Here is an 18,342-nt window from a genome sequence, read left to right on the forward strand (position 1 = left end):
GACTCAGAAGGTAAGCATTTTAAATGCTTCATCGTTTCTTCTTAAACTGAATTCATGAGAAACAGTCAACATGTCAGAGAGAGTTTTATGTTCTTCTAACACAAGAGGGGCCAGTGTCTTCATTACTTGGGAGACTTGTCTGAACACTTCTTCCAGGTCCAAGACGGTAACGGGTACCCGTCAGAGGAGCAAGAAGCCTGACTGGCCGATGCCTCGGCGAGCACTTGAGGTTTCCCTGTAGAAAAACAACAGGGAAATCAAGCTCATGAAGTACAGTGCTTTCCAGAAAGGGTTTCAAAGTCAACTTCATATCGGCTGCTCACGTACTCTACGGAGTTTGTGCTCCTGGGAGCGCGTCTCACGCAGGGTGACTCAAAGAGGGGTCCCTCTTTCCCCCCTGTGTCACCTTTTGTGCAGGCAGCCCTAACCTTCTCTGGGGAGCATCCCCTTTTCCACCGCTAGACCCCTCCTGGAGAGAGCTCAGGTGTAGACCTCTATCTACTGAGCACCCTAAAATGAGTCTTAGCTTCAGGAGAAGCACCTGCAAAAAGTCCAGCAAAATGGACTCTCGTCTTTTTATGGACCAGAGAAACAAAGATTATTAAAACAACTAAATGGCAGGTAGTATGACTTTTGGCCTTTCCTTAGCAGGACCTTTCAAAGTACTAAAATCAATAAAGTCACACGGTAAAGCACCTTCAGAGAGGATATGGAATCAGCATCTTAGCTTCAAAGGATGAGCCCAGAAAGAGATCTGCGTATCAACAAGCCAGTAGATACGAAAGTACACTTTCAAAACACTTCAGCATGTCAAAACACTTTTGTAGCATTCCTTCCCTAAGCCATGGCTTCTCTCTTTCTGATCCGAGTCAATACATCTTTAAGGAGTTACAAGCATAAAATAAAATTTCTTGACAGTTTCACTTACTTCTTATATTCAGCGTGAACATTTTTGTGAACTGGGCGTCCTCATTTTCCGCATGGAAGATATATTGTCCTGGCTGGTGTTTATGGTTGCAAAACTTAGATATGCTGTTGGAAAAAAGAATTAAAGACAGACTTAGCCAGATTCTTTGAGGAGATGTTGAAATGAATAATGGTGTGCATGGGAGTAAGTCTTCCTGAAGACACTCTCTCTAGTTCAGTGGACAGGGAGGTGCCAGATGCCCTTGCTACTCAAAGTGTGGTCCACAAACAGGCAGCACCAGCCTTGTTATTATCTAGGAGCTTGCTAGAAATACAAAATCTCAGGCCCCACCCCAAACCTACTGACTCAGAGTCTGCATTTTAAGATGATGTCCGTGGAATTCACAGGCACATTGAAAAGCACTGATCTAGGCTGGAGCTGCTAAGAGAGACGAGAAGGTTCCGGCCTCTGCTGTTACATACATTCCAGACTAGTCTGACTTCCTGGAAATATGGCAGAACCTTGGTAGGTGGCGGAGCCCACGGAGCCCCCAACTTCCTGAAAGCATAGCTCTCTGGCATTGGTCCAAGGCGGGGCCTATGACCAACCCTTGACTTACATAGTGATTGACAGTGATGAGGGCTCAAATCCACTAAGTGCAGACGTCTTTGAGTGGTCTCAGCAGGCTCTAGTATCTACTTGGAGTGCTCATCCCCTAAGCCTACCAGGTATACGGGATGGTGGATATTCTAGGAGAGGTGGGGAAGCAAGGAGCTGTTGAATGTGCCTTCATGCATTGAAGAAATAGAAAAAAAATTTCCCTTAGCATAAGAAAATCTAAGCCTTGTTCAGAAGATACTGAATTAGGCCACCTCTATATAGCCTACTTGAAGTCAAAAAGGAAAGAAAAAGTATGTATACACAGGAAATGTGAACAGGAGGAACTATGTAGGATGCAAAAGACCTATGAATACGGCTCCTGTCCTCAGAGATATCATAATCCAGGTGGGTGGACAAAACCTGCCTATGTGGGAGAGTGAAAGCATTAAACTGAAGGCCCGTAGATCAAAGGAGGCAGAGATCAGTGTCGTGAGAAAAGTTCAGAGGGCTTCAGAGAAGCAGGAATTGAGCTAGGTCCTTAGAGGTGAGTTGGTCTTCATGAGAGAGTAAAGAAAAGACATCCAAGCAGGGGGCTACGGCATGATTTAAGCCATGAGACAGGAACTCATAAGGCCACAAGGAGAGAAACGGGGAGGCTTCTTGGCTAGAGCAGAGGCGCAGGGTGAGATGTAACAGAACAGAGGGCTAAATGGGCAGGGTGGCGCCAGCTGATCTGGGACCTTGGAAAACAAGTCTAATGATTTCGACCTGATGGAGAAGAAAGCAGGGAGGAGATGTTGTGGATTCCTGAGCAGGAGAGGAATGTTATGAACGGTATTTGAGTTTGGAGTGATGGCAGCGGGAAAGTTTATTGGGGGGAAGTCTGGAGGTAGCTGTTGAAGTAACCTAGGAAGTCATTCCGTCCATTCATGACTCCGCTCATTCTTTCTCCCGTCAATGGTAGAGGCTATTTGTGGGAGGAATCGGGAACCCAACGGTGAGTTAACAAAACTAGGTTTCTGTTCTCACAGAATTTACAGTTTGGTGGCGAAGGCAGACGAGTAAATGAGCAGTTACAGTATAATGTGGGAAATCTTAGGAGAGGAGAAGTAAAAGTTCAGATGTGAGAGTTCAGAGTGTGAGAAGCTGGGTGTTGTCCAAGGCAGGGAAAATGGGGAGGGAGAGGAAAGAGCCAACCCAAGAGGCACCGGGACAAGAAGAAACAGCAGGTGCTGGATTGGACGTGAAGAGGAAGGAGAGAACAGGATCCCAGCTGATTGCTAAGTCAAACCGCACACATAGCGATCAAGAGACAAGAGTGTGAGCCCAGGTTTATTTGCCACCGATGTTCTGCATCCTTAACTCGGAAGCTTCAAGGTGATTCTGACTGTGTATAGTGATGGGAGATTTCATTTCCGATCAAGTGAGCGCTGAACGGGCTTTTTGTTTGCCTTGTTAACAAGAAGGCCGAAAAAGCAGAAAGGGCAATTTCTTATCCTGGCCCACTTCTGGACAGCCAGGAGGAAACGGCTGGTGATGCGGAAATGAGAGGAAGGTTGCAGGAAAGACAAATTATAACTTTAGGGAGAAAAGTAAGTATAGGCACATGCGATTTCCAGACTTTATGAAGGCAGGGTTTAAGCGGTCCAAGAAGAGAAAGATGTGAGCTTCTAAAAGGGAAAATGTAATTCTCACCGGACACTAGCCAAAGACCCTGGAAAGGAAGAAGAGAAGAGATAAAAAAAGAAGCCAGTGTGCTAGCCAGGGACCATGCCAAAAGCACCAATCAATGTGATAAAGAAATTACCAACTAATGAGAACCTACTGTATAGCACAAGGAACTCTACTCAATGCTCTGTGGTGACCTAAATGGGAAGGAAATCCAAAAAGAGAGGAGATATATGTATACATAGAGCCGATTCACTTTGCTGTGCAGCAGAAACTAACACAACATTATAAAGCAACTATAATCCAATAAAAATTAACATTAAAAAGAGAAATTACCTATACAACTATTGATTACCACACAGACCAGTATGTTTTGTAAACGTTTTTCCTCCTAAGTCTTTTGTGCTGTCTGAATGGAGCATGACTTGCCATGGGATAGACAAGAGAGCATCTGAAACGTTCTCATTCTTCCAGGTAGGAAATCGGTCACAAAAATAGCCTGAACACAAAACTGAATAGCCAGGTCCTTCTCAACCGCCTGCCTTCCTATTTATGGCAGTTAACCCCAGCAAAAGCCACAACTGCATCGCCAACCCTCCCCTGGAAATTCCAAGGGGACTAACGGATTAGTGCCAGGGAGTTGGAAACTTCCTTTTTCCCTGGGGCTTTTCTGAAAATGGCCAGCGGCCATGAGATGGGACATCAGGAAACTGGAGTTCACAGTTGAAATATCTTTGGTGACTAAGAAGATATATTCGCATTACAACTGTGAGAAGGGATTTCTCCTCTGTTACAAGCAAAATGCAGGTGGTTTTTCTTTTCCATTTAGCGCCCAGAGCTGGGGAGTTGAAAAGGGGCAAGTCTTTCCAGCAGCTCAGGGAGTAACTTCACTCTAAAAAATGTTTTATTCAAAGAGCAAGGGATGATAAAAGTCAAGCCAGAAAACGGGGAATAATAAAGCACAAATTGGGGAAGCTGAGAGCTTCTGGGATTGGAGAGTGAGGGGTTGGCAGGAGTGAGTGACTTTACCCGGCACTGGAAGACCCCCATCGGCAGATCCCTGCCCCCTCAGACTGCAGGACACGGAGGTGGTACAGCCTGGCTGAAGTTGAACCCAGTCTGCACACATTTCTGTCCAGAGTTAAACAAAGAAAGCCGGGCAGGGGGCAGGAGAGGTGCTGATGACTTGGTATCAATCTACTTAATACCAGGCTCATTTGTATTTTATTTCAGGGGAGCCCACAAGCCTGGGGAAGTATTACATAATCATTAAAAAGCCAAGAGCGAAGCACAGCACATCTCATAAGGCAGCACGCTTTTCTTCTTAAATAAACAAAGCACATGCCTGCTCTTCTGTTTTCTTACACGCTAGGTGTGAGGATCTCACACTTTTGAAATGAGCTGGTGTCAAAAGGCAGTACCAGAGTAATGGTTAAAAACACAGGCTTTGCAGGCAACTCTGCCATTGCCCGGTGGTGTGGCCGTGGGCAAGTCACCGAGTCCCTCGGTGCTTGTTTCCTCACCCGTAAAACGAAGATAGTATCTACCTTATATGGTTGTCAGAGGAGAAGATTTTGTTGAGTTTTTATTAAAACGGTTTTGTATAAACTGCTTATAACAGTGCCTAGTAAACACAATAAATGTGTTAGATCATCATTACTGTGAGGCTTATGAAGTCCGGGAATCATTTTGAATAAAAAAGACATTTAGAACCTTTACTCTGGGGTATACATTAAGTGAGAAAATCACATAAAAATAAAGATGCAAAGAAAAAAAAAAAACTAAAGTAAATGCCCATCAACAGGAGTTGGTCAAAATAAAATTTTCTAAAAAGAGGAATACTGTGTCACCATAAAAGTGGTAATGTAAATAAGGTAAGCCATTAAAATGATCATATAAATAATAATAATGTACTTATTAACACAGCAAGAGATGATATTTTTAAAGTGAAAAATCAGGTGACAAATGGCACAATTAATTTCCTGTTTGTACAAAAACCTATACTTATATGTTTCTATCACGGTGGTTACAAAGTCTGAAATATAATTCCTGGTGGTGGAATTATGGGTGTTATTTCTATTTCTATTTTTTTTAAAGGCAATTTCAGAAAGTAAGAGTGAATGAAAGGTTTTGACTTTGCCCTGGGTGTGGAGCAAGTAGCACAGCCTGTCTCCATATTTAACAAAATGAGATGAGGAGGATCAAATGAGATAATCCGTATAAAGGACTTTGCACATCAGCACATAGTAGGGCTCAAAGGAGTTTCTTTTGGTCTCAGTGAGGCTTCATGATGTGGTTAGTACCTTACAATTGAGGGGGCAGGGTTTGGTTGGAGGTTCCGCTATTTACCGCTATTTACGGTCCCCAAACGTCTTTCCTTCCGTTCTGTACACATTCAGGGCTCATCTCCTTCAGGGAACCAAAAAAGTCCTCCTAAGGAAGCTCAATACACTCCTGTAATCATATATCATTTATTGACCTGAGAGCTTGCTTTTCTCTTTGTCCTAAGAAGGAATATGTCTCACCACCCAGAACCCAGACTCCACCACACCACTGGTACCAATAAGTGCTCGGTTAATGCCTGTCGTGGGCATAACTTCGCCTTGGTAGAGTTGGGAAATTAAATATTTCAGGGGAAAATGAAAATACAGGGATTGGGCATGCCTAAGGAGACTCTTTCAGAAGAAATTGCTTAAATAATTATAACATCCTAATAAGTTGTTTTTGTGTGTGTGTGTGTTTAACCATGAAACTAGGAAAAGCTAAGGCAGATTTGTTTATAAGGAAGTCTACAGAGATAGAAAATTAGGCAAACTAAAAGATGAAATATTCTAGAACCTTTTCCCAAGACCAGGCTGTCTGGACTGCTGGAAAGTTATAATTTCATAAAATGTAAACACATAAAGGGAAGCCCTAATAAACTTTGGTGTAATATTTGAGGAAGTAAATTGGAGAAACGAAGCTGTGAAGGTGGGGAAGCTGCAAGATTTCTGGCACACATGCTCTGACCACACCAAAGCTTTTTCAGTAGTACTGTTATTACACAGACCTTTCGGTTACAAATAAAAACTGGTGTCACTTTGCTTATAAAGTCCTCTCTTGCCCCATGATGAAAATACTGTACTTCATAAACAAAATTCAGTTTGACTAAATTGTTGAACCTAAGTGATGGATAAAGGATGCTCACTGTACTATTCTTTGAGTTTATTAGTAAATTTGGAACTTTTTATAATAAAAACTTGAAAAGAACTCAGGTTAGAATTTGGTCTGCATCCCCTATCACAACACAGAACCTCATGTGGAGAGCAGATGACATTTAGAGCACTTGTGTTCAATTTTTTTGTAGTTCATCTTTTTTTTTTCTTTAATTAATTTTTATTGGAGTATAGTTGCTTTACAATGTTGTGTTAGTTTCTGCTGTACAGCAAAGTGAATCAGCTATACATATACATATATCCCCTCTTTTTTGGATTTCCTTCCCATTTAGGTCACCACAGAGCACTGAGTAGAGTTCTCTGTGTTATACGCACAGAGGTTCTCAGTAGTTATCTATTTTGTACATAGTATTGTATATATGTCAATCCTAATCTCACAATTCATCGCCCACCCCTGTAGTTCATCTTTTATTCAACATTTTGAGCATCTTTTTCATGATGAAGGAGGCTCCATCTCACCTTGGCATTGCCACCTTGGCAAGTGGCCCATCACACCCAGTTCATTGTTATCACCAATTAATACTGTAGTTCTTCAGGAACTTTTTAAATAAAATAAGCACTGAGTGATAGGTGCTCTGGTGAGTGCCATGTGCTAGGTGTTGTGGTGAGTGTCGTGGTCCTTGCAGTGCAAAGAGTATGCCACTGACTTATCTTTGGCCCAGCCTATGCGCTTTGACTTGCTTTCTAGGGGTGATGATGAATTCATTCACTTACTAAACAGCTGTTGACGCACGAGGCATTGTACAAAGACAGAGAAATGACAGCACCTATCCCAACAGAGGTTATGAACTCACTGTTGGGATTCAACACGAAAAGGGGTTAACTTTGAATGAGAGGTACACATCACCATAGAAATCAGGATCTGCCCTGATTTATTCATTGAGCTACCTCCAGAAGGCAACTACTTGGGGTCAGGGGTGCAGAGTGTGATCATGGGATGAAACCACATTAACTAGTCCACTAGATTGCTCCAAGACCCATAGATCAGAGACACAGTCCTCTAATCAGTGAGTCTGTCAAATCTTAAGAATTGTGCCAGGTGGCACCAGCACAAGTAGCAATGACCTCCCAGGTGGCCCCCGGCACTTAAATGTGCCTGTATAACTTGAGGGGGCTGGGGGGAGACATCACCTTATTCACGCTTGTAGCCCCTTATGGCACTGAGACCATCAAGAAGACATTAAAGGAATATTTGTTGAACTAAACTGAATTGATCCTCTATCTCTTTGAACCAGGTTCAAAAGAGAATCCTGTAGAACTAAGAGCTTCTCTGACAGGGGGTCACAATACAGAGAAGGATGGGACAAGTGACAGCACTGACATCCTGAACACAGGTAGTCAACTCAACTAGCAGGAGAGGGGCTGACTCCCTGCCTTCTACTTTCAAAAGTTTGATGGTTCAGCATAAGGGCTTATGACAGCGGGGTGACCCCTCCAAGGGAGTGGTTCTCAACCCCAGGCAATTTTTTCTCAGCAGGGGACTTTGGCAATGTCTGGAGGTATTTTTGGTTGTCACAGCTTGGGGTAGTGGTGCTACTGACATCCAATGGGTGGAGACCAGGGACGCTGCTAAACATCCTATCATGCATAGGAGAGCCCCCCAGAATGAAGAGTTACCCGGCCCAGGATGTCAACAGCCTGCTGTTGAGAATCCCTGAGTTAGGGGACTATGTGTCCGCCCAAAGGTTGCTTTCTTAATTACTTGAAAAATGGATGCTTCTAACATGAGGAGGTCTGGGTGAGAGAGCAGACGATGCCATGCAAACCTTGTGTTACAGCTCTTCTTAAAAAAGCAAACAAGGATCAGTTACAAATCAGTCTGGGGTACAGAACAGCACAGTCGTCAGGAAACAAACGGAAGAATCAAGATGAAAGGAGCTTATTCTGACCCTTCACCTAGACCCCTGCTATCCAATAGCAATATAAACAAGCCACTTATGTAATTTTAACGTTTCCAATTAGCTATCTAAATAGTAAAAAGGAGTAAATGGTAATAATAGATTTTATTTAACTCAATATATCTAAAATACTGTCATTTTTTTAAAAAATACTGTCATTTTAACATAAAATCAAGACAAAAATTATTGAGGTATTTTACATTTTGTTTGTCATACGAAGTCTTCAAAATCTGCTGTGCGTGTTACAGCCACACAACATCTCCATTGGGACCAGCTGCGTTTCAAGCTCCCAACAGGCACATGTGGCGGCCGGCTACTGTACTGCACAGCACAGATCCAGACCTGGGACGGGAATCACCAAATGTGGAACCTGGGCGGACTTCCCTCACGGTCCAGTGGGTAAGACTCCGCGCTTCCACGGCAGGGGGCGTGGGTTTGATCCCCGGTCGGGGAACTAAGATCCTGCGGGCCAAGTGGTGCAGCCAAAAAAAAAAAAGGAAAAATGCAGAATCTGGGGATTGTGCCTCAATTTTAGTTCAGCGTGTTTGGAATGGGAGTCGGGAATCCACATTTGTAACATTTACCCAGCTGATTCCTATACAGTTGGGTTAGGGACCTGTTGAGCGCCAGTGATTGACTCTCAACCGCTGACTTCCTGGAGAGATGACAGGTACCTCTCAGCTCATAGTCTATCCTGAAACCCTGCTACCTAGGATTAGTTTTAAGAGATAAGGGGGGGGGGGGCCTTCTCTGGTGGCGCAGGGGTTGAGAGTCCGCCTGCCGATGCAGGGGACGCGGGTTCGTGCCCCGGTCCGGGAGGATCCCACGTGCCGCGGTGCGGCTGGGCCCGTGAGCCGTGGCCGCTGCGCCTGCGCGTCCGGAGCCTGTGCTCCGCGACGGGAGAGGCCACAACAGTGAGAGGCCCGCGTACCGCAAAAAAAAAAAAAAAAAGAGAGATGAGGGGTGTCATAGCCATAGAAAATACAAGGAAGAGCTGTTTTTTTGGGGGGGAGAGAGATAAATTTGGAGTTTGGGATTAACATATACACACTACTGTATGTAAAATAGGTAAACAACAAGGACCTATTATTGTATAGCACGGGGAACTGGACTCAATATCTTGTAATAAGCTATAATAGAAAAGAATCTGAAAAAGAATATATATGTATGTATATATGTATAAATGAATCACTGTGCTGTACACTTGAAACTAACCCAACATTGTAATAAATTAACTATACTTCAATTAAAAACAAAAAGAGAGTTCTTTTCTTGTTTTCCAAAGAGAAACTTGACTGCAGTTGCACGAATCCCCAGGAAAATAAGCTTTTCCTTCAGCATTCATCGTTGGGCTGTTTCTGCATCTATTTTTGAAAACTTAAATCAACATACCTATAGGTAGTGTTTTCCTGTTTTTAAGGGGTTTTACTTCCTCAGTCATCTGCAAACGGGCTGAGAGAGACTCCGTATGCCCATAGCATGTACCCTCAAATAGGAAGTAACAATCCGGTGACTCAGAAAATGCCACACTCAAACGGATATGATTCTTTCCATTTTTCGTGCGGTGGGTTACACTATCTGAACCGATTAAAGAGCTGTTACTGTGTCCTCACATCTGCTGTTTGCTTTCTCGTCTTCAATGTCAACGTCACAGCACGTAAACTTATACTACAACACGGCTCTTCTCCAGGGCACCCCGAGGGCTGTGCTGAGAATGATGGTGTGTCCTGGGCTGAGTTTGCTCACCTGTACCCGTCATCCAGGCCACTTTGCTCACAAGGAAATGATTTCTGAGAGAAGGTCCACGTACATCTGATTTGTGGGTATGCTTTAAACCTGACAGAAAAACAAAACTCTTCATACTGGTCAATTTCATAATCTTCACTTGATTTGGAAGCGTTTATAAATCCCTTTTCTGTTAAAAAAAATGCATTTATAAGTTAGATAATGAGATTCATATGGAGGAAATACATTGAGAGGATAAATAAATTTTTATTCAATAGTTTTATGCAAGAAAACTCAGATTTGATAGTTTAACAAGAAACGCAGGAGTCCTGTCCCCATTTATAAGCCCTCGCATGTCACTTCCTGATTCCTCTCAGGACTGGATGCAAATAATTGACACTCTTCCCAAAGAAATGCATAAATAAACCTATAGATTCTGCTGACAAGTTCAAGGGGTTGAAGGGCTTCCCCCAGCCTGGCCAACCATGGACACAGGAGGACCCACTGACGATCCCTGTCCTCAGCCAGAACGGCCCCCTCGCGACACATCCCACATAAAATAATCTCAGCTCACAAAGAGAATAGTCTAGCCAGAGATATTCACAAGGTTTCCCTATGGAACACTTGCTTATTAGTTTAATAAGAGAATCCCTTCATTTCTTAGCGTTTTCATGATGGCGGAAGGCTGCCACCTACTCCGAGATTACGTAAAGCGTGATTATTCTCAGATCCTACAGAGCCCACCCAAACTTCCATGCATCTGTAAGTGCGTGTCCCACCCGCTCAGCCATTGCTCTCTACCCTTGAGAGGCGGTTTTCAGGTAGTTCTTAGAACGAGTGCTTAATAAGGGTCGAGTTTGTGTCTGGTTCTCTGCCAGGTCTGGGACTATAGGATAGAAAGGATTCTTCCTGTCCTTAGGAAACTTCCAGCCTACTGGAAGACAAAAATCCACAGAGGGTCACATTACAGCGTGCTGCCTGCAAAGACAGTGGCATTCAAGCGGGCTTGGTTTAACCAGAAAAGGAAAGGAAGGGGCAGCTTGTACTTACAAAACTCCCCTAATTCAGTTTCTTTCTCAGCTTTTTTGATACTAACATTATACTGAAAGCAGAATTTGCAGTACCTACCCTACATTCCACACTAAAACAACTAAAAACATGAGTACAGGTTACATGGGCAGCCCGCATTACCTAGGATGGTGACCAAAGCTGATTTACTGGGATGCTCTGAAGAGGAACAAGTGTAATAGCCAGTGTCGTTTCTTCCCACTGACGATACAAAAGCAAACAGAATCCGTATCATAGTTCTGTTTGTGGAATAGGTACTCATCTCAAAGTAGCTGCCCTAGATTTTAATAAAACAGAGTTTGAATGGAGTGATTTCCACCTGGACCCTTGGTTCATTTTTTTCTGCATTTTCAGGATGCAAGCTCATCCTCTCACCTCTTCCAGTGCTTTATTCTCTAATTCCCAGCTGAGCCCGAATCCGTGGTTTACATGAACAGCTCTGCACCTTATCCACAAGGGTTCCCCTACTTTAAGAAATAATTGTGGCGGTGTGGTCTGAGGAGTTTGGTTTAGATCTAGAAGACGAAAACAGCCCGGGTAAGAAAAAAAGTGATTTTTTTTTTTTTTCCTCATCACAAAATATATACTGAACATTCTGCAGAACAAAGATTTTGATGGCATCTCAAATGTTACCAACCATCTCAAAATAGAAGAGTCTTTCAGAGACTGACAAGGCTCTTATGAAGAAATGAGCACTCACAGAAATCTAAATATTACACTGGAAATGGCCTGAAGGAGCTATAGAATTTTTGAAATTGAGTAAGGACCTAAGGGGTGCTGATCAGTCCCAGCTCGTCTCTAAGGAAAAGTCACTGAAAACAGAACGACATGATACTATGGTCTTACCAATAGTGAAGAGTTTCGTACATTCCCTGCCCAGCTCATTTCTTGCACAGCACCTTATGTCTGTTCCAAATAACTCATGGAGTACACTTGCCTCCTTTGTAATGACAGCTGGACTTTCTCCTTTACAGCTGCAATTAAAAAATAAATGTCAGTGCCTTTTTTTTTTTTTTTTTTTTAGATTCCATATATACGGGTTAGCATATGGTATTTGTTTTTCTCTTTCTGACTTACTTCACTCTGTGTGACAGATTTTGGTGCTTTGCAATGACATGTAGGGGTGGCATAGGGAGGATGGGTGGGAGGTTCAGGAGGGAGGGGATATGGGGACATGTGTATGCATGTGGCTGATTCACTTTGGTGTACAACAGAAACTAACACAGTATTGTGAAGCAATTATACTCCAGTCAAGATCTATTAAAAAAAATAAATAGCAGTTGACTAAACATCTTTTAAAATTACAAATGAATGTTCAGGAGAAGAACCAGATTAAGGGTTCTAGATTTTAAAAGCCTGATACGAAAGCAAAGACAGGAGCAGGTCACAAGGCAAATCAACTCACAACTAGTTAGTAATTCCTCATCTCACCCAATTAGAATAACACTAGAGAGAATCACATAATAAAACAGTTTAAAAGGCTTTGTGTTTGGTGACCTCTTGGTTGTTAAAGAGAAAGAAAGAATGGAAGAATGGAGAAAAGACAGAAAAGGGGGAAAAAGAGAAAATGGAGAAAAGGAAAAGCATGATCAGGTTTTAACACAGCTTAACAAGGTGTAGGTATGCTTTCTTCGAAGCTCTGAAGAGGACAGCCAGTGACAGGGAGAGAGGCCACGGTTGCAAATGTCCTCAGAGTCCCCGGAGCTCACAGAGGAGAGAGGGCAGTGTCACTTGAGGGCTGTCAGCCCCACCTCGGGATTTTTTCTCTTCATCACTTTGGTCAAATGTATTCTCGTCTTTGTTTATGCATTACTCCGGGAGTTTTTATTTTTTTAATTATAAGACAACAATAACTATGTTTATTTTGGAAAATCCAGAAAAACGCAAAGAAAAGAGTATTAAATTGGCCATATTCCTACCACCATGAGATAACAACGGTTACTATTTTGCTGTGTGTAGCTTTCTAATCTTTTTCTTTTCTGTGCACGTGTGACGTATATATCTATAGGTAATCCCTTTTTCTTGTTCGTTTAAAATTTGGGATCCCACTCATATTATTTGGTAACCTGATTTTTCACTTTTTCTCCTTCTCTTTAGTTCCATTTTTCAATAAAAGTTGTTTAGTAAATTTTAATTCGTTCAAGTGGCATGAACCGTTACTTTGTGAACACTTAGCTAGGACACATGAAAAACAAAAGTAAACGTTTATATGGTACTTACTATCTGCCAGGCACTGTTCTATGCGCTTCACATGTAGCAGTTCATTTACTCATCAGAGCGATTATATTAAGGTAAGGACTGCTCACACCCCCATTCTTCTTCTTCTTTTTTTTTTTTTTTTCAAAGAAGATGTTGGGCGTAGGAGTTTATTAATTAATTAATTTATTTTGGCTGTGTTGGGTCTTTGTTTCTGTGTGTGGGCTTTCTCTAGTTGTGGCAAGCGGGGGCCACTCTTCCTCGCGGTACGCGGGCCTCTCCCGTTGCGGAGCACAGGCTCCAGACGCGCAGGCTCAGTAGTTGTGGCTCACGGGCCCAGCCACTCCGCGGCATGCGGGATCCTCCCGGACCGGGGCTCAAACCCGTGTCCCCTGCATTAGCAGGCAGATTCTCAACCACTGCGCCACCAGGGAAGCCCACCCCCATTCTTCTGATGAGGCAGGGAGGGGTTAAGTAACTTGCCCAAGGCCACACAGGTATAAGCAGAGCAGGGTTCAAACCCAGGCAGATTCTACATCCCTAAACAATCATATTAAACTGCTGCTCTTCCAGAGTAAACATCATAATCACAAATTAAACATTTATTCACAGGGGATTTCTTACTTATAGGGAATTATACACTAAAATCTGGACCTTTCTTTTTCCCCAACCAAATGCTCAGGGAGTCGACAATCGTGTAACTTAAAAGGGCTTTTATTCGTGTCATGTGATATCCAGGGAGGGTCCTACAGGTCAGTGACGTGACAGATGAGGAGCTCGCTCCTCACTAAGGTGTCCCCCACCATCCTGCCTGGGAAGCCCATACCAATCATTCTTTAAAAAGCCAACGTTTCCTGTCAACAGGGTGATAAATTGTACAGACAGTATGATGTCAACCATATTAGAAAGAGACCGAAAAAGTAAAGTCATAATAGCAGTTCTCTCTCCACATGTCATACCTGTCACTCTGTGAATCGCAGAACACCCATTCCACGGTTGGTTCTGGAATGCTCTCCGAGATGCAGACCAGGGCATCCTGATTTTCCATTTTTCTAAAGTAAGGTCTCCTTAACGTGTAGAGCAGTGTATCTAAAGCATCATAAATTACTGACGTTTTAATATGAACAATGTTTCATATTACAAACATTAAAAAAAAAAATAACTGTCTTAGCAGCCTCCTCAAAAGAAGAATTCTGCACCATTAAGAAAAGTTAACCTTTTGGGCCGTAGCGGTGTCTTCTGCCCCACCCCCAATATATATAATAACATATCCCTCCTCACCAATATATTAAATTCAACTCTGGCTGAAATGCTAACTTTAGCATTTATTCTTGTAGCTAATGTCTTTGGGTGTTTCATGAATCCAAAGACCACTAAAGTTTAGTGGAGGGAAGCCATGTAAAAACACAAATATCAATATGCATGGGAAAAAGAAAAGTAGAAATAACACAAAGTTTATAACACATACTTTTATATCGTTTAAGACCCAACTTACTTCCCATAATTTTATCTAGAACTAGGCAGAAATGTAGTAGGATGGAGGGAGAATTGGAACAGAATTGAGAGGCTTGGTTTAGCCTCCTATTCACATTGGACCCTCACACCTCTCCCCTCGCCCCTTCTCCCCCTCCCGCTCCCTTAACATATGACCCCTTAGGAACAGGAGTTCACGACCTCCCAGTCGATCCTCCCATTTTTCAACAAACCTTTTTTTTTTTCCAAAGAAAGTTTCCCGTGCTAAATTTCAATCTTCCTCCTTATAATAAATTCTGCTTTAAAATAGTATCTAATGCTTTATATATACGTATATACACAGCAAAGAATATATGAAGAGTTAATTTTAAAGCATAATGATAAAAACGAATACCCGTGGACCCATGCTCAACTTAACAACCAGAATAGTAATAAATATCTTTGAATCTACTTTTGTGCTGCTTCTGCTTGTATCTCAAGCCTAGGTTAACTTTATCCTGAATTTTCTGTTTATCATTATCATACTTTTACACGTATTTCACCACATAGATGTGTGGCCCTAAACAATATATTGGTTTGTTTTGTTCGTTTTTGAGCTTCAACATATGGCATCACTCAATATGCAGTCTTTCACAACTTCAGTTTTTCATCCAACCTTATGTTTTAAAGATTCACCCATGGTTTTGCATGTAGCTATGCTTAATTCATTTGGCTACTACTACACTGTGTTCCATTGGTGGATATATCACAGTCTACAAGTCCGTTTTCTTGCAGTGGACATTTGGGTTGTTTCCTGTATTTTGTATCACCAACAATGGTGCTACGAGCGTTCTGTGCATTCCTAGTGAGGCAGCTGTGTAAGTTTCTTTACAATATACCTAGGAGTGCAACTGCTGGTCCACGTAGTGTGAGCACTTCTGCTTTACACATAATGACAATTTGTTTTCAACAATCTCCTGGGTAGAAAATGGTATCTCACTGTGGCCTTAATTTGCATGTCTCAGTTATTAATTTAATATGTTTACTGACAATAGTGAAATGCCTACTCATGTCTTTTGTTCATTTTTCTACTGGTTTTTTTCTTATTGATTTATAGAAGCTCTTTACCTATTATGACAATTCATCCTTTGTTGATTATGTGACTTCCAAACATCTTTTCCCATTTTCTGGTAGTTTTTACTTTCTCTCCCTGTAATTGCTGACCATTGGTCCCAATTCTACCCTCTAGAGCAATTTTTTTTTTTAAAGTGAAGTTTGCTGCCACATGAAAATCCTTCAAATATTTAAAATCAAATGTGGAGGTCAAGGGATATCATTATCATCGAAGGCATTTTAACTAGTTAGCCCAGGTTTCCTGACTCACGCCAGAAGGGTTTCCTCTACGTTACTCTGCAATCAATCTTCTTCTCTCCTCAAAAATGTTTCCTTTCCTCTGCTAAACATTCTTAATTCCCTCAGCTGCTCCTAATTCAAGGAATTCTAAGATCTTCACTCTTCTCGTTGCTCTGTTTTGTCAATATTCATCTGAAAAAACTGCAGAACTGAAAATAGTAATTTTCCATTAATTTCCTTAACCCAGACATTACATTTTCGTGAACGCTGCCAAGGTTCAGATTTCCTTTTTTAGCAGCCGTGCCATACTGTTGGTTAATAGTGAACTTGTGGTTCACTAAACCCTTTCCTCTTTTTCACGTTGACTGTTGCCAAGTCTACCCCACCTGATTTTTTTGAATCTCACCACCCAGCAGCACGTTAAAAACAGTTACAAGTTACTTGAATGATTGTTGTGCTATTTTTACATTGTAAATCTTAAGTGAAAAGAAGTTACCCTAAATAAAGAGAGCAGATGCCCATTTATTTTATACAAATTCAAGTATAAACACTTGACCAAAAAAAAAAAAAAGAGAGAGAGAGAGAGCAAGAAATCTCTTATTCTCTTCCAACCTGAGGGTTTACTGTCCCACAGAGGGAGGTCGGGGACTGGGGAGAGGACAGGGAAGAAGACCAAAATCAAAGAGAAACAAGACGTACCTCTTGACTTTTGACCTTCTAGGGCTCTGGTCCTATAAATGTCAGAGTAATTGAAGGGCTTTTCAAAACAAATGTTGACCGATTTTGACTTTGCCGGGTTTTTGCCTGGCAGGTTGACTTTGGAACCTAACACCCTGTCCCCAGCCCTGGTCAGATGACACTTGCGGGAATGGAAACGGCCACGAGTGCTCCTCCGTTCGCGGCTCTGAGTGCGAGACCCAGTAAAGTGTGGCCCAGAGCGTGGGCCTCGCCACGCATGCTCGGCCTCGGGCTGTCGTGCCCGTTTCCACACCTCTCAGCAAGCGTTCACCGGAGATGGTGGGTGCAGCACAGCCTCGGCCAAGGGGAGCCGTGGTTCCCCCTGAGCCCCGCACCTCTGTGGGCTGGACCCACGTGCACCACGGCCTCCGCCTGGCAAGACACACCAAGGCGTAGCCCGGGCGCTTGCTTGAAAATGGAGAAACCCAGAGGTTCTGGAGCACCGCCCTGGCCCCTAAAGACAGCGGGACCCATGTGAACGCCTCCACCTCTAGTCCCCGTTCGTCATGTGGGGTAAAGCAGCCCCACAACCGCAGGCCGGCGCGTAGGTGGGTGGAAAGAAGGAGAAGCCAGGAGACACGTGGACGGTCGTTCAGCCAGCCGACTGCACAGCTGCTTCCCCGGGCGAGAACTTCCGCGCCGTCGCTGATGCTCTGCGTAGCGATCTGGCGTTTGTACGAACACAGGAGCCACCAGGTCCATGTGGTTATTTAAATGGAATTTTTAATTGATTAAAATGAAATAAAGTGAAAACTTCGGTCACGCTGGCCGCATTTCAAGTGTTCACCAGCCACCTGTGGCCAGGGGCTACCTTACTGGACAGAGACGTTCTCATCGCCTCAGACCGCTCTGTTGGACAGCTCTAAGCTCCTGCAATCCTGTGAGGTGTGCATGGGTATCCCCATTTTACAGATCAGAACACTGAGGCTCAGAGAGACTATGTGACCCGCCCAAGGCGGCTGTATCAGATCCAGAATAAGAACTCAGGTCTTCTGACTCCACGGTCAAAATGCTCTCCACTTCTTCCCGCCAGCCACCTGTCAATGAAAGAAACGGGGAGCCGGAAAATAGAGGATGCCCTGGGTTCTGAAGAGCACTCACTCTCACCATCCGTGGGTCACATCAGGATCTCAACAGGTGATGGGGTGGTTGGTGTGAGTTCAATTACTTCAACTCCGTATTGAGGGAAACCTGGTTCATGTGTCTGGGGAAGCTGGTAAGAGCTCTTGGCTTCTAACTGCTCCTTTAGAGTATTGAGAATACCTAGTAGCAAACAGCACTTACTTCTTATACTCACTGTAAACAACACTGTGTAATTGGTAGCTTCACTCTGAATAAAAAGTAGGTATTCTCCAGCTTGGGTTTCTGTCATTTTCAGAATGACCATGGAGACAACTCCTCTGAAACGCAAGAAAGAGAACTGGTTAATCTGGAAAACGTGTGAAACAAAAGCCCTCGAATTTCACACTGAGTCAGAAGGCGGTTGGGCGGCTCTGGCCCACCTCCGGTGGAGAACGCAGTT

At 43.1% G+C, this 18,342-nt stretch overlaps 1 protein-coding gene across 12 annotated transcripts in view; it reads right to left on the reverse strand.

Moving 5' to 3' along the window:
- FLT3 (fms related receptor tyrosine kinase 3) overlaps positions 1 to 18,342 on the reverse strand; it is a 117,495-nt gene that overhangs the window by 31,266 nt on the left and 67,887 nt on the right. For 10 of the 12 annotated variants that reach the window (XM_067016908.1, XM_067016907.1, XM_067016911.1 and 7 more), the window contains 8 exons: positions 18,105 to 18,220; positions 14,237 to 14,366; positions 11,928 to 12,055; positions 11,457 to 11,596; positions 11,205 to 11,358; positions 10,035 to 10,203; positions 929 to 1,032; positions 127 to 235 (listed from right to left, as the gene is read on the reverse strand). In XM_067016908.1, coding sequence (XP_066873009.1) covers positions 127 to 235; positions 929 to 1,032; positions 10,035 to 10,203; positions 11,205 to 11,358; positions 11,457 to 11,596; positions 11,928 to 12,055; positions 14,237 to 14,366; positions 18,105 to 18,220 — 1,050 coding nt within the window. Of the gene's footprint in view, positions 1 to 126; positions 236 to 928; positions 1,033 to 10,034; positions 10,204 to 11,204; positions 11,359 to 11,456; positions 11,597 to 11,927; positions 12,056 to 14,236; positions 14,367 to 16,781; positions 17,185 to 18,104; positions 18,221 to 18,342 lie in introns of those variants that run through there. The other 2 variants (XM_067016918.1, XM_067016917.1) reach the window with 2 other exon arrangements.

The sequence above is a fragment of the Kogia breviceps genome, chromosome 16 (assembly GCF_026419965.1).
Source record: "Kogia breviceps isolate mKogBre1 chromosome 16, mKogBre1 haplotype 1, whole genome shotgun sequence".
Taxonomy (NCBI): domain Eukaryota; kingdom Metazoa; phylum Chordata; class Mammalia; order Artiodactyla; family Physeteridae; genus Kogia; species Kogia breviceps.